Source organism: Phascolarctos cinereus, unplaced genomic scaffold (genome assembly GCF_003287225.1).
Source record: "Phascolarctos cinereus isolate Bilbo 61053 unplaced genomic scaffold, phaCin_HiC Scaffold_1;HRSCAF=81, whole genome shotgun sequence".
NCBI lineage: Eukaryota > Metazoa > Chordata > Mammalia > Diprotodontia > Phascolarctidae > Phascolarctos > Phascolarctos cinereus.
In genome coordinates this window covers 215946981-215971348 of record NW_027555514.1, presented here as the reverse complement: position 1 = coordinate 215971348, position 24368 = coordinate 215946981, and the positions used below count along the sequence as shown (strand labels likewise).

General features: G+C 44.3%; 1 protein-coding gene across 1 annotated transcript in view; it reads right to left on the bottom strand.

Moving 5' to 3' along the window:
• Positions 1 to 330: 330 nt before the first annotated feature.
• ESPL1 (extra spindle pole bodies like 1, separase) overlaps positions 331 to 24368 on the bottom strand; it is a 45671-nt gene continuing 21633 nt past the window's right edge. The window contains exons 7-31 of the mRNA XM_020966259.2: positions 20763 to 20956; positions 20343 to 20582; positions 20014 to 20158; positions 19781 to 19919; positions 19389 to 19528; positions 18768 to 18902; positions 17663 to 17782; positions 17129 to 17300; positions 16659 to 16787; positions 16337 to 16493; positions 15800 to 15909; positions 14441 to 15432; positions 13004 to 13340; positions 12644 to 12811; positions 12145 to 12358; positions 11777 to 11964; positions 7908 to 8035; positions 7657 to 7779; positions 6194 to 6349; positions 5912 to 6082; positions 5683 to 5787; positions 1658 to 1773; positions 1404 to 1487; positions 1014 to 1178; positions 331 to 679 (exon numbers count right to left, since the gene is read on the bottom strand). Of these exons, the coding sequence (XP_020821918.1) occupies positions 478 to 679; positions 1014 to 1178; positions 1404 to 1487; positions 1658 to 1773; positions 5683 to 5787; positions 5912 to 6082; positions 6194 to 6349; positions 7657 to 7779; positions 7908 to 8035; positions 11777 to 11964; positions 12145 to 12358; positions 12644 to 12811; positions 13004 to 13340; positions 14441 to 15432; positions 15800 to 15909; positions 16337 to 16493; positions 16659 to 16787; positions 17129 to 17300; positions 17663 to 17782; positions 18768 to 18902; positions 19389 to 19528; positions 19781 to 19919; positions 20014 to 20158; positions 20343 to 20582; positions 20763 to 20956 (4830 nt within the window). The 3' untranslated portion in view covers positions 331 to 477. The remainder of the gene's footprint in view (positions 680 to 1013; positions 1179 to 1403; positions 1488 to 1657; positions 1774 to 5682; positions 5788 to 5911; positions 6083 to 6193; positions 6350 to 7656; positions 7780 to 7907; positions 8036 to 11776; positions 11965 to 12144; positions 12359 to 12643; positions 12812 to 13003; positions 13341 to 14440; positions 15433 to 15799; positions 15910 to 16336; positions 16494 to 16658; positions 16788 to 17128; positions 17301 to 17662; positions 17783 to 18767; positions 18903 to 19388; positions 19529 to 19780; positions 19920 to 20013; positions 20159 to 20342; positions 20583 to 20762; positions 20957 to 24368) is intronic.

Below are 24368 nucleotides of genomic sequence, written 5' to 3'. Positions count from 1 at the left end.
AGCCTGACCAGGGCAAAGCCCTTTCAAACGCCACAGGACCCCCCCCCTCCCCGCAACTTTATGCAGGTTTTCCCTCCACTCCTCCCCAGAAACATTTTCTGTTGGGAGAGTTAGACCCATCTGCTGCCAACACCACTGCCCCACACTCAAAAACTCACTTTCTCTACCTTAAATGTTGGCCTTTAAGTGAAATAAAGAGCATAGGCACAAAGTAAGGTAACCCACAGGTCATGTAAACTTACAGTACAAAGCTCAAGTTTGTCAAAACACCAACAAAGAAGGTGCAGAGAAATGTTTTTAGCAATCCCTTCAGATAAACCAGGCACAACAAAGTTTTTAAGTAATAACTTTATTACAATGAGTAAAAACACATAAACAATGAAAAAAATCATTTAATATGAAACGGGGGAATTTCAGAAGCAGGGGGTTGGACAAAGAAACCAGAGGTAAGGACCAAAAGGAGACTTTTTCTAAGTATCACTGGAGGGACACAGGTAAGCCATAGGCTACTGGTGCAGCACCGATGAGGTATTTGAGTCTGGGAGCCTGGCGTGCCTGGATGACATAGGAGAGGAGGGGAGCCCCCGAGCCAGCCTCCAGCCAGCCTTGCAGCAGTGCTTCTGTGTAACGGTCTATTTCTCTGTCTGTCACATCCCATAGGTTCCCCAAAAACAGGGGGCTAGGAAAACAAAGGAAAAGAAGTTAAGAAGAGGCCTGGGATAGATCTATAGATAGAAAAGCTAAGAGAGGGAAAAAATACCATTTGCCAGTTCATTTTGGGACAGAGTTGAAGCAAAGGCAAAGGTGCCATAGGAAAGCTCTGGTTATGGGGGTAACAAAGAAAAGGAAAGAATCAGCTGAGCTACAGCTCAAAATCCAAAGCTGAAATGTGTGTGAGAAAGGGAAGGCCAGAGAGCCTGAAAGAGCTAGAGTGAGCCAGTTTGGGGGGAGAAGATGGGTGAGAGGGGGAGTTCTCTATTTCTCCAGGACTGATCCTCCCAATCAGGACTCACCAGCCTGCAATGATGTACTTGAGAACGATGCCAGCCCCTTCCAGATTCCCCTGTACAGCTAGGGCAGCACTGCTACACCCAAACAGTAAGGCCACTGCTCGGCAGTTGAGCCGCTGAATTGCCTGCCCATCCAGGAAGGAGGCACCAGCCCCATGCCCTGCATAACTGATGCAGAGACAGAATGAGTTAGAACCTATGACTTAATTTCTCGTTCTTAAACTACCCTTTCTTTCCATTTTATTAACCTACATCATCAACCAATTCTTTCTGCGTAACTTTACTTAGTAAATAAGAGTTCTGAAGCTTCAGCTTTTGAGAGGTCCCCACAAGAAAGGGCAACAGGACCCAGATGACCCCATTCTTGTCCCTCTTTCCACCCCAGATACTCACATATACAGATCATGCTCTGTCAGGGCTGCTTGGACCTGTTCTTGGCTTGGGGCTTCACCAACGAGCCCTTTCCAGCCAGCCTCACTGTGGAAAGGAACAAAATACAAAGTGCAATGGAAAAAAAAAAGGGGAAAAAAAACAAAGGAAATACTAAAGAGGTAAGTAAAATTAGAGAACCCATTTTCCTCCCTCCCACCCCAGTTAGGTGTCTCTAAGTGAACCCTTAGACATTCCTTTTTCTCTCCTCATCCCACCTGCAGAAGCGGGCTCGGAATCGCTCCTCTGTGTTTTCCAGATTGTTCTGTGGGTTCAAGATGTAGAAGGTACTTTGTGGATTCACTCCCCTGTTCAACACTGATGAAGCCTGGGTCTGCATCAGTAAGATACATGTTCATTATTCTCTAATCTGACAGAATTGGGATCTGAACTATTCTATTGCCTTGCCACAACCCTGTTAGGTAGATACTAGAGATATGATCTCCATTTTATATATGGGATCAAGTCCTAATATGAGAATGATCTCGAACTGATCAGTACTTTAACAAGAAGCTGTAGAGAAGTGTTAGGTGTCATTTGTGACAGCAGAGGGCAGCAGAGGCCTTGACTGGGGCCGGCCAATGAAGAAAACACTCTTAGCTGGGATAAAAGGAACACACAGGGTAGACTGGGTAGAACATGGAGAAGAAATTCAGAAAGAGTAGAAGAGAATGGATTACCAAAATGGTGAAGTCAACAAGGGCTGAGAAATCTCAGGAATAAGCAAAGGGGTCTAAAACTAGGACAGGCAGACAGTTGTGGGTGCCAGGGTTAGGGGAAACAGACAGCTGTTTAAAGGCTTGGGAGTTGGAATCAAGGTAAGCAGATGGGTGTACATCTGGTCAGAGGCAAATTCAGACCTGGCCAGGATTGTGACCTTTTCACAACCTTTCATGCCCCTCATGACTCTGCCCTTGAATTCTTTAAAAGGATGCTTCCCTGCTGACCCATACCTGCCCCATCACAGGACTTTGAGCACTGGGACTTGTTTAAGTGATCATACCATAGTCAAACAGCTAGTAACCAGAGCTCAAAGTTAAATCTCTGACCCTCTGCACTTGGGGAGAGCTAGGGCAGCAAAGGGAGCCAGGCCCAGACCATAAAGTCTTCTTCCTTCTCAAAAAGCATCTTTTTTGGGGGGGGAGGGGGGACAAGATGGGGAACGTTGAACAGACTGGGTTGATAGCAAACAGGGTAGAGGTGAAACAAGGGAGGTAGTCACTGGATTGGACATAATGATCTGAACTTTAAGAAGGGCTCCAGTTTAGCTGTCTTCCAGTTTCCAGGAGTCCTATCCCTGAATGGAGGCGGAACTTGACTCTCCACCTGGAGGAACTTCCTAGAACATTAACTGGCATGTTTATAAGTTAATCTTGACTCAAGGAAACTTGATTTAAAGGCAGCCTAGGTTGCTTCTAACACTCCTATAGGAACCAAGAAATAATGGTGATAAGGATTGTATTTGGAGTAGAATGAAGTATTCTGGGTAGAACAGTGAACATAGCTAAATGTTACGGCAAACTAATTCAGTGAGGAAATAAACTCAAATGTCCTGGGAGGCAAGAGACATAGCAGCACAAATTTTATCCTCGTATCTGGCTGGTGCCTTTGTTCTGGCAGTCCGAAGGTGGGTAAACATCAGGTTTCAGAAGTAGGAGATGAGGTTTGTGGGAGGACTGTAGCCTGGAAATACCCCCAGCAGACATGACAGGTGGATCAGAGGCCATGGGAGGGGCCAGAATCGAGGAAAGTGTGTGTCATTGTTATCTGCTAGGACAAGGACAGAGTCACTCACAACTCACATGCAAGAACTGCAGCTGTCAGGGCTTTCTAGCTTGAAGCATGGCAAAGGCACAAACCCAATGAAGAAGGCTGTAGTGACCTATCCCAATGGCAATAACCATGAACAATACTGGACTACTAGAGAAGCTTTGATGCGAGTATGACCAGCTGTAACTGGTCTCCCCAACAAAGGAGTACTGGAGGGGGAAGCACAAGGTCTAGGAGGTGAAACTGTACCTAATCCTGACCCTAGAGGGTATATAAAGAAAATGCAAACATGGGGGCCGTAAGCTGAGCACATACATCTTGGGGGACAAATTCTAAAGGAGGGTTGAACGGCTATCAAGTTTTCAAGGCACAATCATCTGCTCTGTAGGTAGTTCTTAGAATTCTGGTTTATGAGACAATGCTGGCCATATGATTCTGGCAACTGGAGATATTAATTTTAAAGCATGGAAACCACCAAATAAATGCCTAATTTAATTTATGAACTACCTGCAGGTGTGCCTGACTTCAGTGATTGGTCTAAATAATTTTGGAGCATGTTACTTGGCACCTTCTAGAGTGCCACCATGGCCTTGATGGTCAGATGTTATTCCCATTTCTCAATGTTTGGTTGTGGTGTTTAAAAAAAATCTGCAAATGCTCAGCCGACAGGAGGTGATCCAGACTGCTGCACTAAGGGACTGTTGTGATCTAGGCAGGAAAAGACAGGGCAGAAGTAAACTGGTATTTAGATAAGTAAATTGTGTTCTTGGATTCAGGCGGAAGGGATGGATTCCTATAAAGGCCCAAGGGAGAGAAAGTCAGGGCTGAGAAATGGAGGAATTAAGTCTTGCAGACCAGTCTGAGTTAGCGCTAGAGGCCCCAGTGGCTAGCCGGGGCATTCACTCTTTTGGGAGTTAAGGAGTCTGTTCAAATGTCATCTTGTGGGCCCTGCTTAGATACAGTGCAATTAGGGTTAGGGTTAGATACCCCAACTCCACTTTTTACTAGTGAACTTGGACTTTTCCAGCTAGTACTGGTCTTGCTTCTGACAAGGTAAGTATGTAGGTCCAGGTTCCAAGTTTAAGGTTCTGTCTGGGTACACCATAATCCCTTCTCATCTCATTGTTCGTGAGCAGTTCATAACTGAACACAGTGGGGGCATTAGAGAAGCCAAGTCCAGCACTCAACAGCATATTTATATTAGCCAGACTTCATATGCATTGTGGTTTTCCATAAAGGACCCCCTTCTTTACAGGCGCTAAGTTAGAGTCCCTAAGCAGATTTAGTTAATCGCTGCAGAATCAGAACTCTCTAATATTCTCCTATACTGATCTGCCCGTACAGCATACAAACAGACAACTGAAACCTTGGCAGAGGTTGGCCACCAAACAATTCCTGCAACATCCAATCTTCAGATTTTAACAGGTTCTATCCTCGTCACATTAATTTGAGTGATCAGCACCTAGGATTCCAGGTGAAGTTGTTTTCTGTAGATTACTTTTACTATCTCTGCCCAAATCATGTGTTTTCAACCTGCACTATACGGAGAGAAGCCATGAGGTCCTCCATACCACAAGGCTGGGTTGGCACGAAATTGTCAAAATCTTGAGAGAATCTGGGACTGACAGGGATTAATAAGGAGCCGGAAGGGGTATTAGAGGAGCTCAGGTTTCATGAATGACAGTCATTCAGGGAGTCTAATAAAGAGATCTTATGTAATGGAAGAGAAGTAGTAGGGAGTCTAAGTGAGAATGCAGTGGAAAGGGCACTAGAGGAGTGAGGAGGTGCAAGTCAGACCCAGATGAGTGGGACAGCGTGGAATATCAAACAAATGAAGACCACAGAAGCAGACAGGAAAGAAAATCCAAGGCATAGGCAAGGGGGCTTGAAAACAGGACAGGCAGAGGAAAGCCCTGAATCTTGGGCAAGGAAGTAGAACTGAGTCAGGTGGCAAGATACCTGATCGGAGAGAAAAAACTGAAGACTGAGGATGTTGCTGGCCTTTCGATGCTCTTAGCTGAGTTTGGAAACCCTACTGCCTTAGGTTCTTTTTTTTTTTTTCAGGCAATTGGGGTTAAATGACTTTGCCCAGGGTCACACAGCTAGTAAGTGTCAAGTGTCTGAGGCCGGATTTGAACTCCGGTCCTCCTGACTTCAGGGCTGGTGCTCTATCCACTGCACCACCTAGCTGCCCCTCTACTTAGGTTCTTAAAGGGATGCTTTTCTTGCTAACCTTGATAGTTCAAGCCTCCTACTAGATCCCCAGCAGTCACGGCTCTATCCACTAATGTTCAGAAACAGTACAGAATCAAATGTCTGGGTAAGATAAACCTTCCGGAAAATACTTAAGCTCCTCTCTACGTTTACCCTGGTTGTCCTCTCATCCTCAAGCTTCAGGTCCTTTCTCATTTTTCCCCAGCCACACAGCCCCTCCCTGCTTCAGGTCTCCACCCAAATCAGCCTCTGCTCCCACCTCTCTGATAATTGAGTAGCTGAGCAGGAATCGGAGTGAGGGCAGCCGAGTGACAGGCTGTGTCCGAAGACTAGGAATGTTCTCCCAGGGCAGCTTCTGCAGGTCCTGAGGAGAAGAAAACATAAGTTACTATTCCGATTGGGACCTTGCTGGCAGGGAAGAACCCTCATATAAGAATACAGCCTCACAGATTGAAGTCAGCAAGTCTATTGGTATCCTTAGCCCTCACCTTATCTAACACCAGTACCAGGTGCCCATTGCTCTGCCTGGTCTGGCCTTGCTGACGTTCAACAGCCTCCTGTAGTAGCTTGCTGGCTCTCTCTGGCTGCGCCTGGCATAGACCATGGGCTAAAGCCTGAATGTCCTCAGGGGAAAGGGTATGGGCAGCACCCAGAACCACCTGTAGGGAAAAGTCAGTTATTTCACTTAAGGAAATATTGGACTGACCTCTGGATAGGTCGATTCCTCTCCCCTACTTGATTTTTACCGAACCCCTTTCTTCTTAACTCACCTGCAGCAAGGCTGAGTCAGGAGACTTCCAGCCACATTTCCCTAGTGAGTCCTTTAAGGAGGAGGCCTCCTGGGTCAGGCTTAGACTCCCAGTGGATGGTACCAGCATCACCTTCCAACAGCCTAGTACATGTTTCTCCAGGGAAGTGATGAGGACCTAAATGGGGGTGGGGTGGGGGGGACAAGAGTAATAAATTATACTGCACAGATAGAACCTTGGGAACGTTTTGGTGATACTTGACCCACATTTCCTCTCTACTAATTGCAGCAGATGAGAAAAATTTTTTTCCTTTTTTATTGCCAGGAGAAGCTTTATAGGAGCTGAGGGAAAATAAAAAAAGAATAGTATGAATATTGAATACAGGGTTGCTTGGTAAATGCAAGCAGTCTGGTATTATTAACAATTTATTGATTTTCAAAGAAGTCCTTGAAAAAAAAAAGACCTCCTATATACCAAAATATTTATAGCAGCACTTTTTAGAGAAGCACAGAAATGAAAAGTAGGTGCTCACTGATTGGGAAATGGATAAAGAAATTGTGGTACATGAATATAATGGGATATTACTGTGCTGTAAAAAAATGACAAATGTGGAAAATCCAGAGAAGCATGGGAAGATCAACATGAACTGATGAAAAGCAAAATAAGCAGAGCCAGGAACACCGACATATGCAGTGATTACAATAATGGAAGCAACAACTATCACAAAACAACAGAAAACTTATGTTGTGAAATTATAAAGAATAAATTTGGCCCCAAAGAAGAGCAATGGGAAGATACTTTCCCTGGCCCTCACTCTTTTGCATAAGGCTGCGCATGGGTCAACATTACATAGAATGTTAATTTTTTTCCAATGTTAATCAGTTTTGCCCCTCTTATTCTTCTTAAAAAGGAAAAAAAAAGTCTTTGTCTTAGGGAATGGCTCTCAGTAAAGGGGAAAGGGAATACCAAGAGGAAATACAAGCATATAAAACAAGATATTAATAGAATCTGTTTCAAACAGTGCTATAGCACTACCCTATTAGGGAGACAGTGTGAGTATTGTTAGCTCTGGGAAGAAGCTGAGGCTGAGAGGTTCACTGATTTGCCCATGGTCACACAGGCACACGCTGGGGCTGAAATTCAAGCCCAATGCTGTTTCTCCTGTATTATTGCTGCCTCCTGCAACAAGAGACTTAAGCTGTGGAACATACACTTTGGTTGAAAAGGACATATAAGTGGGGCAGCTAGGTGGCGCAGTGGATAAGCACCAGCCCTGAAGTCAGGAGGACCTGAGTTCAAATCCAGCCTCAGACCAAACACTTGCCACGTACTAGCTGTGTGACCCTGGGCAAGGCACTTAACCCTAATTGCCTAAAAAAGAAAAAGAAAGGATGCATAAAGAGAAGAAGACTGAAATACTCTAGGCAGAGCCCTGCATCAGGGAGAAGGGTGATGGGGTCTTTCTCTTGCTCCTGGCCAAGTACCTCCATCCTTCGATCCAGTTTCAGCCGAGTCGTCCACCACTTGGTCTTCTCTGTACAGTTGCTGTTCTCTTTCTGTTCCTTCTGGATCGCTTCAAACTCTCCCAAGGCTGAACTCAGAGGCAGCTTTTAAAGACAAAATAATAACATCTCCCATTGCCCCCCTCTCCACCTTCATCCCCCTCCTCTACCCCCAAATGAACAATGGCAAACACTCTCTAGCCATAAGCTCCACTGTCAGCCCTGGCATCTACCTTAGTTTGGGTGGTGGGTATCTGGATGGTGACAGGGGAAGTATTCTTTTCCAAACGTGTCAACAGTAATGTATCTCCGATAGTTCCAGACTGGAGACTGATGGAGGCCAGTACACACACAGTCACCCCTAAGACAAAAACAAACACATGCAATTTAAGTGACTAGAAGGGAATTCCCTCTGCTTTCTATTTATGACCCAGCTTAAGTTTCCTCTTCTTCATAAAGGTTTGCCTAACTTTCCTAAATTACAGCAACTTCCCTGACTCTGAACTTCTATACAGCTTATGGTTAAGTGGTACAGCCAAGAGAAGGAAGCTAATAAGTCATCTTTTACGTGAAGAAAGTATCATCTCCCCAGTCTGACAATAAACTCCTCAATGACAAAAAATGCCTTCTGCAGTTCACCCCTCACAGCATATGGCGGATTCACACCTTGAATCAAGTATATATTCACACACTGAGGGGAGGAGCGGGAGCAGTAGTATATAGCAGGCTGAGCCAAACCCAGACCCAGACATGGCTCACCTCTGCCAGCCAGGGACCACCACCCACCTAAGAGGAGCAGGCCCAGTCCCAACCAAGCTCCCTCTGCAACAGTGCCCTTCAAGTTAACGTTATGGCTTCTCCTGGTTCTCTCCCTATCCCTGTACTAATCAGTCACTTGGGAGAAAATGATCTGCAGCCCCCTCCTGTTTTCTCATCACCATTCTCTTCAGCCCTATGACACCCAGGTCATACTCCAACTCTGTTCACGCTTTCCACTGAACACTGTTCCCCAGTGGACAAACTCCTTCATCCTAGACCTTTTATTCTCACTCTATCTCTTCAGCTTCAGTGAAACACCCAGCATTCCTTCCCTCCACTTCTCTTCCATCTCTCAAAAGATCATTTCCCAACTCTTTCCCCCGTTCCTGCAGTCTCTGACAAAGAAGTGGCTCTTCTCACTTAGGTCAATCCCTCTACAAGTTACTTCTCATCTTCTCCAATAACTTGTCTGCTCAGTCATTTCTCTCTCTCTCTCTCTCATAATGTACTGGTTCCTTCCCTAATGCATTCACATACACCTACACCTCCTTTATCATTGAAAAGTCCTTCCACAGCCCCTGTCATCCCCTCAAACTATCATCCTATACCTACTCTCTCTTTCTTAGCCAAACTACTTGAAAAAGCTTGCTATGTTCTCTGCCTCCACTTCCCTCCCAGCTCTTTGAAATCCAGCTTCTAACCTCATCATTCCACTGAAGCTGTTCTCTTTAAAGTTACCGGTGATCTCTTACAACGGACAAATCTTACGGTCTTTTCTCAGTCTTCCTCCTCCTCAACTTGTCTGCTGCATGTGCCCTGTGACCACCCCCTTCTCCTGGATATTCTTTGTTCTCTGGGTTTTCACACCATTCACCTGTCCTGGTTTGCCTCTACCTATGTGACCATTCCCTTCTCAGTCTCCTTGCTGGTTCATCATCCATATCATGGACCCTAACTATGGGTGGTCCCCAAAGTTTTGTCCTAGCCTCTTTGATTTTGTACTCTCCCTTGGTAACCTCATCAGCTCCCAGAGATTTACCCATCATCTTTATGCTGATGATGGCTGATCATGGACTGGCTAGTGCCAATCTCTCCTCTGAGCTTCTGGCCCACATCACTATACATTTCAAACAGGTTGTCTCAGAGACAGCTTAAATTCAACATGTCTGACACTGAACCCATTACCCTGCCGCCTAAACCCTACCCTCATTCAAACTTCCCAGTTTCTTCCGAAGGCACCTTATCCTTACAGTCTCCTTGGTTGGCTCCTTCAGTGCTATCTTCAACAACCTCATCCCATGTGGCCAATCAATCACCAAATCTTGCTGTTCCACCTCCAAAACATCTCTTGCCATAGACCCGTTCTGTCTATTCACACAACTACAGCTTCAGTTCTGGCCCTCATCACTTCTCCCCTAGACTGTTCTAGCAGTTTCTTATTTTCGTTGTCACTTCCTTAATCAGCTAGCTCCAAGGGCTTCCTGCCGTCTGGCTTCGACAGCACTCAACAATCCGGCCCTAGCCTCCTCGGACACTGCTGTCAGTGACAGTCCAACTGGCATTCTCCCCGATGTTCATACACGATGCTCCATCTTCTTTCCATGCCTTCGCAGTGGCTGTCTAAAGTCCTAAGTGCACTCTCCTTTTCTCTGCCTCATAGCGTCTCTCTTCCTTCTAAAGCACTGTCTTCTGCATGCTGCCTTTCTGGATTTCCCTAACTGCTCCTGCCCCCTTCTCAAACCACCTTGTACTTAACTACTTGGTATAGATTTTTATTTATTTACCTCCGATTTGTGATGTATGTTATCTTTGTATTTATGTATCTGACTCCTCTTAGACTATAAACTCTTTGTGAGTAGAAATGGTTTCTTTCTTTGTGTTTGTAACTCCCATGCCTCGCAGTACCTGGCACATAGTAAGCATTTAATAAATATTGGCTGATTGATTGACTAAACTTCCAAATGAATTTTGTTATTTTTTTCAGCTCTAAAATTTTTTTTTAGTAGTTTGATTGGTATGGTATTGAATAAGTAAATAATTTAGGTATAATTGTCATTTTTATCATATTAGCTTGTCTTACCCATGAACAACTGATATTTTCCCCATTATTTAGATCTGACTTTATTTGTGTCAAAAGCGTTTTGTAATTATGTTCATATAGTTCCTGGGTTTGTCTTGGCAGGTGGACTCCCAAATATTTTATACTGTCTACAGTTATTTTAAATGGATTTCTCTTTCTATCTCTTGCTGCTGGGCTTTATTAGTAATATATGGAAATGCTGATGATTTATGTGTGTTTATTTTATATCTTGCAACTTTGCTAAAGTTAATTATTTCAATTATTTTCAATTTTTCATTTGATTCCCTAGGATTCATCATATCATCTGCAAGGAGTGATAGCTTTGTTTCTTCATTGCCTTTTTCTTTACTTATTGCTAAAGCTAACATTTCTAATACAATATTGAATAACAGTGGTGGTAATGGACGTCCTTGTTTCACCCCTGATCTTACTGGCAAAGCTTCCAGCTTATACCCATTACATATAATGCTTGTTCATGGTTTTAGATAGATGCTACTTATTTTAAGGAAAACTCTATTTATTCCTATGTTCTCAGTGGTTTTGTTTGTTTGTTTGTTTGTTTGGTTTTTGCTAGGCAGTGGGGTTAAGTGACTTGCCCAGGGTCACATAGGTAGTAAGTGTCAAGCGTCTGACGCCAGATTTCAACTCAGGTCCTCCTGACTCCGGGGCCGGTGCTCTATCCACTGCACCACCTAGCTGTCCCTCTCTAGGGTTTTTAATAGGAATGCGTGCTGTATTTTGTCAAAAGCTTTTTCTGCATCTATTGAAATCATGATTTCTGTTAATTTTGTTATTGATATGATCTGACTATTCAATCACATACTTCACAGTATGGGATCTAGAACACTCAAGTCAGCTAGATTAATTACCTCAAGTTTCTAGTATGGCTAAAATACTTAGGAAAGGATTTCCTAGCCATAAGTTGTATATATTTGGCTGTAGGGTACAGAATGGCAAACCAAGGGAAATAATCGCACACAATTCCATTAGTCATTAGAATCTCTTTTCCAAGGAAACTTAAAATCAAGACATACACATAAGATGACGTTGCATCCTTCCTGAGGGCAGGGGAATGGAGAAAATGCTCTCAGTCTTCTCAGTGGCCCTGAAAGAAACCTCCTTATTCCTGGCCCTAGCTGGCTGCTATGGTCACCAACTTTTACCTCTCACAAAAAGAGTCCCCGATAGTGGCCAGTGCCTCAGACTCTAGCTTCTCAGTAACGCAGTAAGGGACAAAAGAGAAGAGCTCTATTCCAACCATACCACTAGGAATCTGAGCCAGAAGCTCCTGGAAACTCTTCTTCTCGGGCTGAGGGAAGCAGCCAGGCCTTAGAGTCCTGAATGAAAAGAGGTGCTGGAGGCGGGTGAAGGGGACACCTTTGGACTCTTCCTGTAGATTCAGCCCCTGCAGCCGCTCAGTCACATCTCGTATTTGCTGCTTCTGTGCTTTGCTGGGAACGACACAGGCCAGGAAGAAAGGCGGGAGGAAAGGAGGTTAACCAGCACCCAGCTTCACTTCCCTCAAAGAGAGTGGCCAATGTCAGACCCACACTTCCCAAATCCTAGTCCCAGGGGAAGCCAAATGGGATCAGCAAGAAGAGCCCAGAAAGGGTGAAGACAGTGTTACTTACTGGAGTTGCCGGTGAAGGGTGGTGAGCAACTGGCGTCGAGGGGTGATGGAAACAGATTCGGTGACAAAAAAGGCAGTGGCATGGGGATCACGGTGACCCAGGCACAAAGCCAGGAGACGGCACAACTGAGCGTAGAGCCCGCTTGGGGGGCAGTGGCTGACACAGCGGAAGGCAATGCTTAGGGAGTCATAGACGGAGTCAAGGGTAGAGAGGCCTAGGATGGGGGCAAATCACTTTCTATTGGTGAATTCCCCACTTTTGGACTGACCTAAGCCCCTTTTCTTCTGCACTTAAGCCCTTATATTGAGTCTGGAAAGGGAACGTGAAGATATAAACTATCCATCTTGTCTGCCTTCACGGGTTCTCATTCTACATGAGGCTTTTAAAAAAACTTATCTGGAAACTTCGATGGCAGAAGCGTCGTGAAGGGCTACAAGACATCCGGACCCAGACCTTTCACCCCTCAGGTACCAAAGACCCTCAGGGCTCTTTCACTTACCAAAGGCTGCAGGGGCAGAGGCCAGCCTGGAACGCATGCCATGGTATTTATTGCTTTCTCTCTTCTCTGGAGCCAGGAAAGGTGGAACATCCTTGTCAGCATCTCGTCTTACCACTTCACACTCTCCCATGGTTGTATCATGCCATGCTGGCATCAATTTTTGCCGGCCTAGTTGGAGAGAGAGTCCTGTAATATCTCACTCCTGGTCTTGGCACAGTGACCTCATTTTTCTCCCCTACTACCCCAAACTAGCACTCTTTCAGTTATATTATGAGAACCATAAGCTTTGGACTTTCCCTGTACTTTACAAAAAAATCCCTCTGTAGTGTAGGGCTCCCTCCATCACACCTGAGGCCATACCTTCCTCCTCAGAATTGTGGAGAATCTCAAAGCTCACATCCAGCTTATTCGTCATGTGTTCTTCAGGAATGGTCCGCATGAGCTCCACGTCCAACCTTGTCTGACGTCGAAGGGCTCTCTGAGGGATGTGTTCCTCTACCACTTCCTTCTTGCTATGGCGGGTTCGGCTGCCAGATGTAAACTGATCCTTGGAGCCACCTGGCACATCTTCAGTATCCGTCTTTAATCTCGAGGCCCTGCCACCCCGGCCCCTGCCTCGAGAGTTAGCTCCTCTTCTCTTGGGCTTTTCAGCCAGTCTCTCAGGGGGAACATAGTCTTCATCATCACTAAAGTTCACCTACAGATGGAGAAAATAGGAAAGACAGAAAAATATCAAGAAGCCTGCGCAGTATATTATGGAGTTATGGAGTAACAAGGGCTGTAATGGACATCTGTAAAACTTAAGAACTCCATGATTGCTCCTCCATACACATGGCTACCTGCTCTGTGTTCAGTGGTCCCAAAAGCCTTCAAGGGACATTTACTTTTGGTAGAGAAAGGAAGGGCAGCTAGGTGGCACAGTGGAGAGAGGGCTGGGCCTGGAGTCAAGAAGATTAATTTTCCTGAGTTCAAATCTGGCCTCAGATGCTTGCTAGCTGTGTGACCCTGCACAAGTCACTGAACCCTGTTTGCCTCAGTTTTCTCATCTGTAAAATGAGCTGAGAAGGAAATGACAAACCACTCCAGTATCTTTGCCAAGAAAACCTCAAATGGAGTGAAATGAGCAGAACAAGGAGAATGTTGTACACAGTAACAGCCATGTTGTGCGATGACTAACATTGATAGACTTAGCTCTTCTCAGCAATGCAAGGATCTAAGACATCTCCAAAAGTCTCATGATGGAAAATGCTATCCACATCCAGAGAAAGAACTATGGAGTTTGAATGCAGATTGAAACATACTATTTGCTCTTTTTTTAAATTTTGTTTCTTCTTTCTTGTGGTTCCTCCTATTGGTTCTAATTATTCTTTAAAACATGACTAATGTGAAAATACGTTGAATAGGAACGTATATGTAGAGCCTATATCAGACTCTATGCCGTCTTGGGGAGCGAGGCAGGGAAGGAGGGGGAGAAAATTTAAAACTCAAAAGCTTATGGAAGTGATTATTGAAAACTAAAAATAAATCAGTTTAAAAAAAAAAAGAAAACCGCAAATGGGGTCACAAAGAGTTGGACACAATTGACAACAAGTGAACAATAATAACAACAATAAAAAGGGAAAGGAAAGCCCAAAGACGGCAACATAGTTAACACCAGGAGAATTTCCTATCCGGAACACTCACGGCAAATTTTAAGTTCCTTAAGATTAGTAACTGTGTTTTATGATGTACCTTGCACACAATAAGCACTCAACTAATAATTAACTTCCAAACCTTAATCTAGTTCTTCTACTTTACCTTGAGACGAGTCTGGGCTCTGCACCTCACCCTGGGTGCTTTGGCTAAATCATTTTTGCTCTTTGTAGAAAGTTCCTCATCAAACACGGTGAAAGGTGCATGGGGTCCAGCTTGCCCGGGCTGCTTTGGGGTACAAGGTCTCCCCGTCGGCCGTAGTGCAGTGGAAGGCCTCTCATCCCGATCTTCTAGGGAGGTATTATGGAGAGACAGGTCATCAGAGGCTATCTGCTCGCCTTTTTCTTCTGTAAGCTTTTGGCTCTGACTTTTGGAAGACTTTGGAGTCTGGGATAACTTCACCACTGAAGGCTGCCAGGTCCAGGCTTTCCCAAAGAGCTGAGTGGTACAACAGCTGAGACTAGATAGCAATGCCAGGGCCTTTGCCACAAGGAGGCTGGCATGCCAGGGGTTCAGGTGGGGAGTCCTAGAAGCAACAAAAGTCAGCCCAGTCTCTAAGATCCTCCAAAGGCCCTTGTCCGGCGGATGGTTCATACCTTCCAGGGCCAACTGAGTGTAAGCCTGAGCAATGAGTTCCTCTAGGAATCGTGGGGCAGGTGAGGGTGGGGCTTCCTGACTCAGAGTAGCCTGCAAAATCTGTGCTAGACGGTCTGTGGCCCCTGGGCATCTCCTGAGCACAGACTGTAGCAAGTCTAGGCCCTTTGCGTGATGGCCTGAGGAGAGTTCTGCCCCAGCAGAGGCTAGCACCCACCGGAGGCAGACAGCTAAAAGAGCAGGATCAGTACAGAGGATACAGTTGCAGGCAGGTAAGTGGGAAAGGAAGGCAGGGCATGGCTGAGGTTTGGTTTTCAGAACAGGAGAGGACACTGAAGGGCCAGGATCCTTATCCACAGTGGCCACCAGCTGCAGAGCAGGGCCCTTCAGGAAAGGCTCTTCTTCAGGGAGCTCGGAACAGGGTGCTGCTCGAGTCTGTTGTGGTCCTTTCTGGGGATGGATCTTTTTCACATCATCTGGCAGCTGGGCTATCCCTTCAAACTCTGGAGAGATCAGAAGCAAAGTCAGGTAGAGGCTGGACTAGATAATTCCATGAAACATGAAATCATTGAATCACTGGGCAGGAGGATTATCTTGAAAGGTCACCCTTCTACCCCAAAATTGTACCAAATCAACCCAGATATCATCTCTGAAGTTTAAGCCCTCTGGGGGTATTCTTCTTTTTCCCTAAGTCTCCTACTCCTGTATTTAACTACTACAGTAATAAAGTTGTTCCTTATTTCTAAATCTCAATTCTTTCCGCAATATAAAGAAGGGATAAATCTTCTGCTCAGAAAAGACCTCGTCTGTGCTACTCCACCCGTTTTAATCCTCACTACTCTCTGCAGCGTAAGGTCGCCGGTCACTCACCTGTCCCAGACTGAAGCAGGAATAGCACCTGCTCAAGATCGGCACGGCAGAGGTCAAGATCATTTCGGGCTAGTTCTAGTTCTCCCTTTAACACCAGGAACAGGGCACACCTTTGGGGGTTTTTTGGAGGGGAGAGGTAGAAGGAAAAAAAAGCCATCAGTAGGCTTACCCTTTCTCTTTTTTCCCTGTGATTCCCATTGGCCCTCTCCTATGGCATCCATAGCTTGTTGCCAGTTTTACAAAAGAGCTCACAGGCTCACAAGAGCTAGGCAGGATGGTTGGATTGAACATCCCCTGAGAAACCTCTCTTCTTCCAAATTCCTCCCCACCAATGCCTTAGAGAAAATGTAGCTCAGAAATGAAGAAAGTGAAATCTACATTGCGGGCATTAGGTAGTATACAGGATTAGACATTTGGAACCTAGCTCTAGAAAAATGTCCCAAGTGCCAACATATCCATTTCTAAGGAATACTTAGGAATCAGCGCCTTCCTTCCCTCCCCTTCCCTCTCCCGACCACCTGCCTCCCCTGTACTCACTGGCGTAGACACTGCACCTTCAGCGTGAGCCTCAAAGCCTCCAGGCAGAAGGCCTTGGCTTCACTGACAGTGCCCAGGCGCCCCAACAAGGTTATCAGCTTCTCTGAGCAGCCCAGAACCTCTGCAAGAACTTGCCACTTCTGTATTACGTTCTCACCTATACCAAGGGCAGGAAGACACTGACATATCCCAGCTATAGGTTAGATGCCCCCTAAGACAAAAACAGGCATGTCCTTGATCTAGTCCCTGTATTCTGAACTTCCGAGGGACATCCTCCCCCTGAATCCACTGGACAAGTCTGAGAAAGAAGGACAGCACCTACCATAGTCATGAAAGACAGTCTCCCCAGTAGCCCACTGAACAGAGAGCAGATCTCTGCCCACCAGAAGGAGGATAATGCTTCGGAGGAGCTTGTGGGATTCAAGGAGTGCTATCTCAGAGGTCTGCCAGCCTGGGTATAGAAAGGGGAAAGGGGGGAAGGAGGGAGAAAAGGAAAAAGATTATGGACAAAACTTCTCCAAGTTCAGAATAAGTAAAAAATCTCATTAGCATTTCTAGGGAATACAGGAAGGGTGGCTGCTTTTAGCTATGGAGAATAGATCCTAGAGCGTTCCACACTCATAGATCTAAATCAGAGAATAGAACTAAGATGAGCCAGAGATAGGCTTGGTGGTTTGGGAACTGGCCACTTAATAAACAGCTTCCCTTGAACTATTCATGGAAAGAATTTCCCCAAAGAGCCTCTGGTGCATGGGAGTGCCCGTGCTCTCTTTCCCTCACACATATGTGTACCTTGAGTATAAAGTTGCTCCCACTGCTGGATAGAAAGACTGCTAGAGGGGAGACTAAGGTAGACAGCCACCAACTGCAAGGCCTGGACCCGAAGCAAGTACCAGGCCTTAGAAGGTTTTTGAAGGGCCGAATCCCGCAACACAGACAGCAGCAAAGAGAGGCCTTGAGCTACCTGGGTAAGGGTAGTACAGAAAAAACACATTCACAAACACTGGGGAGAATTGCCACCAGGAAACAGCCAGTACTATTCCCACTTCCATCCTCTCAGAGGGGATGTGGCCTTCTAAGAAATGGAGGCTGAGAGATAAGTGACTGGGTCATATGGCTGGTAGAACCAGTACTTAGAGCCCATGTCTTCTCATAGCTAAGTCCAAGTGGTCTTTGGTAACCTTACCGCTTCAAGGAGAAAAGGCTCGACCCATCCCTTCCAAGTTAGTCATCCCTCTCCCTTATCTCTCCATCCCCACACAGGAAATCCTTACAATCCAGACAAGTCTAAACACTCCTTTACCAAAAAGAGAAATGATCAGGTACCTTCTTATGGATGCAGTAAAGTTGACTTTGAAGTAAGGCACAGGTTTGAGTGAGGAGCAGGTATCCATCACTATTGTGATCACTGAGCTGCAGACTGGACTCTGCCTCCTTCAAATATAGCTATAGGCACAATATGGGAATTGGTTGGTTGTACAAGGAAAAGCAACAAATGGCTAAGCTAAAATATTATTTATTAAGTCAAACATCACTCATTAAAGCATCTATAAACACCAAGTATAGACATAATCCAGTTAAAAGGTTATAGGTCACAAGTTTTAAAAAAGTACAATTTTAAAAGACTTGTCTTCCCACTGCTTCTACCCATTTTGCAAACTCCTTAATAGTCTGTCTCTGCTGAGTATCATGACGGGTAAGAAAAAGATCTATAGGGAGGTAGATAAGCCCTGTTGCATTATCTATCTGGAAAGAGACATAAAGCTTTACAATACCACTTCTAGGTCTGTATCCCAAAGCGAACATAAAAATATTTATAGCAGCTCTTTTTGTGGTGGCAAAGAATTGGAAATTGAGGGGATACCCATCAACTGGGGAATGGCTGAACAAGTTGTACTGTTGTGCTATAAAAAATGATGAGCAGGCAGACTAAAAAAAAAACCTAGAAGGACTTATATGATCTGATGCTGAGTGAAGTGAGCAAAACCAGGAAAATGTTGTACACAGTACAGCCACACTGTGCCATGACTGACTTTGATAGGCTTGGCTCTTCTCAGCAATGCCAAGGATCTCATGCTGGAAAATGCTATCCACATCCAGAGAAAGAACTATGGATTATTAATGCAGATGGAAGCATACTATTTTTACTTTTTTTGTTGTTGTTTTGTTTCTTCTTTCTTGTGGTTCCTCCCATTGGTCCTATTTCTTCTTTACAACATGACTAATGTGAAAATATGTTAAAATGAATGTATATGTAGAGCCTATATCAGATTGCATACCATCTTGGGGAGGGGAAGGAAGGGGAGAAAATTTCAAACTCAAAAGCTTATGGAAGTAAAGATCGAAAACTAAATAAATAAATAAAAAGAGATATAAAGCTTTAGAATCATTCTCTTCCATGGGCCCCAGGCAAGGCTGGCCCATTACTCACCTGGGCATAGCTGGGACAGTCTAATGTCAGAAGGATACGGGTGATATGGCAGGAGGCACTGGCTGCTTTAATGTAGTCCTTAAGATTTTCTGAGAGTGTACGTAGCAACGAGTATGTCTCGAGAGCCTGTAGTGGCTAAACACCCAGGAATGGTTCAACCAAGAATACCAGAGGTACCAAACTCCTTACCTAATCTTCACCAATCTGTTCCCCAAAGCCCCTTATGGTCTTATTCCACCACCTGGGCCCAGGGCCAGGCTAAGATTCTGTTCCACAAAAGGCAATTCTCTGAGCCCTAACCCAACAACAAAGAAGTACTAAGAAATACAACACCAAACATTGTAGTTCTCAGGATTTCTAATGGAAGTCCCAAATCAGAAAATAATCTGGAATGTGAGAAAATCAAAGAGACCACAAGTCTCTCTGACATTCTACGTTTGATCCTAGGTTGCCTGGGAAGCCACATCCAAAAGAGCCATACAAGTTCCTTCACGCCAGAGGTATTCATTCAAAACAATTATTTATCAAACGCTTATTGCATGCCAGGCCCCTTGTGGTAGGTGCTGTAAACAATGCTCTGCAAAGATTACAGAGTATCACAAATCCCCTCCACTTCATTACCTTGGCCAGCAGCTGACAGAGGGAAGCCAGGATCTGGAGGGAGGCAGCGGTCTGCTGTAGACATCTCACGGTGGGCACCTGTCCTTTAGTTAGCATCTCCTTCCAAAGCGCCAGTGCCTGATCTAAGCACTTAGAAGAAGCTGAAAGTCAGAGGAAAAGACATTAAGGCCAGCCTCAAAACATGACAGACGTGGATTGTAAGGAGAGAAAAACCTATAAAAAAATAACCACCTTTCCCCATGCATGCCAGCCTTACTCCCACCGCAGCTGTGTCTACTCTTAAGATGTAATTAAGTGATCCCATCTCACCCTGAACTTTAGCCAGCAAGACTTTGGCTCCCTAAAAAAGCACTGTGCTCCCCCCCAGCTTCCCATGCTCCTAACGCTCTCACCAGTATCCACAGCCAGATTGAAGGCAATGCTACTGTAAAGAAAATGGTCATCCTGCATTTTATCGTCATAGTTCAGGTCATTGCTTTCTAGTTCTATCAAGTTGGGCTGCAACTTTGTCCTCAAGTCTTGCTCGATGCCCTGAGGGATAGAAAGACAGCGTCTGATCTGGGCCTGGTCTAAGGAGTGAGGGAAGCAGCCCTTCTCTACTAGACCCAGGACCAGACCTACTCACTCTCTGCATTTTGGCCTCCAGCATACAGATGTAGAGCCACAGCAAAGCCTGGGCTTTATCATCCAAAAACTGGTCTGTAGCCTGGCACTCGGGCTGTACAGACTCCAGCAGCTTCAGGGCCTCCTGCACAGCATCCAAAGCTGAGCTGTTTGTAAAGACAGGGAAGTGAGATGTTATTGGGACCATGGCACCACTCTAAGGGAGCCAAACAGGGCACAGATTAAATAGGGCCCAGGCCCTGATTCTTTGGGGACACAGAAGAGCCAAAAGGCACGTAATAACGGCCAGTCCTTCCCCCAAGAACCCCCATCCTGATCCTTTAACCTCACCAGTCGGCTTGCTGGGCAAAGTTATAGTAGCACAGTACTTGAGCAAGCTCTACCAAGTAGGTAGCCCGTGCCCAGGCCCCAGCTGGCGTCTCTTCTGCGCTCAGCTCCAGCAAGTCACAAATAACATTGAAGCGCTCTTGTCCGGTGTCGGCCCGAACGGCCTTATATCCTCGTAGCTCTTTTACCAGCATGCACGTCAGGATCTCTGGGCTCCAACCAGGAAGGCTGTCCCGCAGGGTCCTGTAGGGGGAGAAGTCATTAGGACCAGCCTCCCCCTCACCTCCCTCACCAGAGGGAACCAGCATCCTTTTTCATTTCGAATTGGGGGCCACAGCCACAGGCATGAGTTAATCTTTCATAGGCACAGTGAGGACAAAAACACCCCAGAGATGGTTTCTTCTTATTCTCATTCCTACTCACTTCAGCTGCAGTTCCTTTTCACCAGCCTTGGCAGCGTCCATCTTGACACGGACCCAGAAGCTGATGGGCTCCACCATTTGCTCCATGGTGCAGGGCTGCAGGGCCGTCAGCCACAGAGCCACCATCTTGCAGCCCTGGGCTGGCTGGCCTAGCTTCTTTAGGCTCTCTACATGTAACCGGAAGCATTTGTGTAGCTGTCACGAGGTAAAGAGTAAGGAAGACAGAAAAGACACCGTTAAAGAGGCATGCACGTCCCCACCTCACTTCAGATGGGCCTACAGACTAACCAAACCAGAACAAAAATCCTTGGGAAAATTGCTCCAAATCACTAATCATAAGAGAACTGCAAATCAAAACAAGTCTGAGGTGTTTTAATTTTAACAAATATGACAAAAGAAGGGACTAGTTGATGTTGAAGGAAAATATCATTCTGGAAAACTTAGAATTAAGCTTTTTGAGTTGATGTATCCATACCCTTTCACCTTATGCTTATACCCCAAAGAGTCAAAAAGAGAAGATATATATGTTTAGTCAAAAAGAGAGGCACTCTCTCTCTCTCTCTCTCTCTGCATACATGTATACATATATATGTATATATGTATAGACAGACAATGCAGCCCTTTTGTGGTGGCAAAAAATGGGGATAAAATACCCAAAGATTGAGAAATGGACAGACTGAGGTACATAAGTGTACTAGAATAGTAAGGGTATTACACAACACAAAGCATGGGAAGATTTATCTGAACTGATGCACTGAAGTAAATAGAACCAGGAAAATAATATGCACGATGACAACGTGAACAAAAACAAGAAAACAAAACTGAACACCATAAATGACCAAACTGGGACCCAGCAGAGTTCAGGAAACACATCTCCCCTTCTTCTCAGAAGTTGGGGGTGGGTGGCAAGGGGGGGGCCAGTGGGAGAAGGGGACATGGGTGTTCATTGGTAGGTTTTGCAAAAAACTGCCTCTCTCGACCCCCACTGCTCTTCTTTCAAAATCTTTGTTTCACACACATTCAATTGAGAATAGAAATCTGTCTTACCCCACAGGAAAATAGGGGGGGAAAGGGACAAGAGAGCAAGGGGATGATAGAGAGGAGGGCAGATTGGGAAACGGGATAATCAGAAGCAAATACTTCTGAGAAGGGACAGGGTCAAAAGAGAAAATAGAATAAATGGGGGGGGCAGGATAGGATTAAGGGAAATAGAGTTTTTCACAACACGTCTACTATGGAAGTGTTTTGCATAGCTGCACATGTATAACCTATATTGAGTTGCTTGCCTTTTCAATGAGGGTGGGTGGGGAGGGAGGAAGGGAGAAAATTTGGAACCCAAAGTTTTAAAAACAAGTTTTAAAAAAAAGTGTTTTCACATGCAACTGGGAAATAAGAAATATAGGAAATGGGGTACAGAAGTCTATCCTGCCCTACAGGAAAACAGAAGGGGAAGGGGATAAGAGAAGGGAGGGGGAGAGATAGAAGAGAGGGTAGATTAAGAGAAGGGATATTCACAATGCATGCCATCTTGGGGTGGGGGAAGGGGTGAGATGGGGTGAAAATTTGGAACTCAAAATCTTGTGGAAGTAAATGTTGAAAACTAAAATAAATAAATTTATATTAAAGAAAAAAATAAAAAATAAATAGGAACGTTGGTAGAAATGGATTTCATAAATAGTTACGATGTAACAACAAAAAGTATCAGTGATGCTGTTCTCCTCAGACTTCAGGCCATGGTCCCTGATGATTCCCTAGAAGGCTCCCTCTGGTCTAGCATCTCTGTACATTGCTGCCTTCACTTCAGGGCTGATTTACAAGCCTTTTACTGCCCACACTAGGACTGCCCCCTCACTGTCACTTAAGGAAACAGCTCAAAAGTAGTTTTTGTCCCTAAAGCAGCCATCCTAGACTACTTCTTTACTCTGTAGCATCAGACTTTTTTGACATCTTGGTTAGTTTCAATGAACCATCTCTTTTCTTCTTTATTACAAAGTATGTCCATGCCAGATCTCTGGAAGGGGTAGGTGTAGGTAATAGTGGTAAATGTAGATGATATAAAAGCAAAAGGTAAATAAGTTGTTGTTGTTGTTGTTTTGTAAAGATGTCATCCCCCCACCTCCACCCCAGACTACTGCCTCCTTAGAAGTACAGACGGGCACTTCATCTATTTCCTTTGAATCTCAATTCTTCACACTGAGTAGAGCCTAAGTAGAAGACTTCTCAATAAATGTGACAGAATGCCCTCAACTGTCCTCTGCTACCCAGTCTCACCACTAAATCATGCCACAAGCACTAGTGAAAGAGAAAAGTTAAAAAAGGGCATGGCTTCACTTACAGAACACAAAGGTGCTTCTTTCAAATCTATGGGCAAAAAATAAAATAAAATAAAATCTTGGGCAGAGGATAATTCTTAAGCAAGGGATAGAGGTTACCACAAAAAATAAAAGACATATTCAATCACAAAAAAAAAATAATCAAAGCAAAGTGTTTAAGAAGGAAGCTGTCAACTGAGGAAAAAATTTTTTCTATCAAATATCTCTGATAAGGGTCTGGTATCCAAGATGGGTGGAAAATGAACAGATATCTGAGTCAAGTATCATTCATTCCTTAATGGATATATAGTCAAAGGATATAAACAAACAGTTCTCAAAAGAATTGCAAACTACTAACAACAATGTTATTTTAAAGTTCTCCAAATCTCTAATAAGAAAAAAATTTAAAATTGATTCTGGGTGTCAACTCACATTCAGTTAAACTGGCAAAGACGACAATATATGAAAATAGTCCTCATTGAAGAAGTTGTAGAAAGAGGTATACAATGAAGGAATCTGTTTTGCTTGACTATGTATGTTTGTTACAAAGGTTTTCTTTTTTCTTTTTCAATGGAGGGAGGAGGTCAGGGAGAAAAGGAAAATTTTTGTTCTTGGAAAAAAAAAATTTTTTAAATGAATCCCTGAATTTGCCTTCTATAGTACTTTAAAAAAAAAAAGTAATAAATCCTAACTGCTTCTTAAAAAAAAAAAAGACCAGCTTATTCACCTCGTGGAAAAGAGGTGAGGGACTAAAGGTGCCAAATGAGAAGTTCATTCAAGCATAGCTAATATATTTAGTTGTTTTGCTTTACTATATATGTTATGAAGGAGGGCTTCTATTCATTTGAGAAGCAATGGGAAAAGGGTGATTGGAATCGTGTTAAATTAAAAGGACATCAGTTAAACATTTTAAAAATACATAAGAAAAGGTTCTTAAGAGGACTCTTGTTTAACTTAATATACACTTTTAAAAAACAAACTATATGTAATAGAACCTCAAACTTTTATCTACAATCATTTTCATGCTACTTTGTATACTGATATATTTGTTTTTTGATCATCATTAAGTTTATAAATAAAAAAACTAAAACAAAAAACCTCCAACCGATAATAGTATCAGATAATAGACACTGAAACATAATTCCTTTCTCAGTAGAGAGACAGAGGATTCCTAGGACAGGATGTTACCAACAAACTTGGTCACTGCATTAGTTATGTTTGCTTAACAGTATTTTTTTTAAATGAGGGAAGACCCAATGCAGACAGTGATGGTATCAATAAAACTTAGTTTTAAA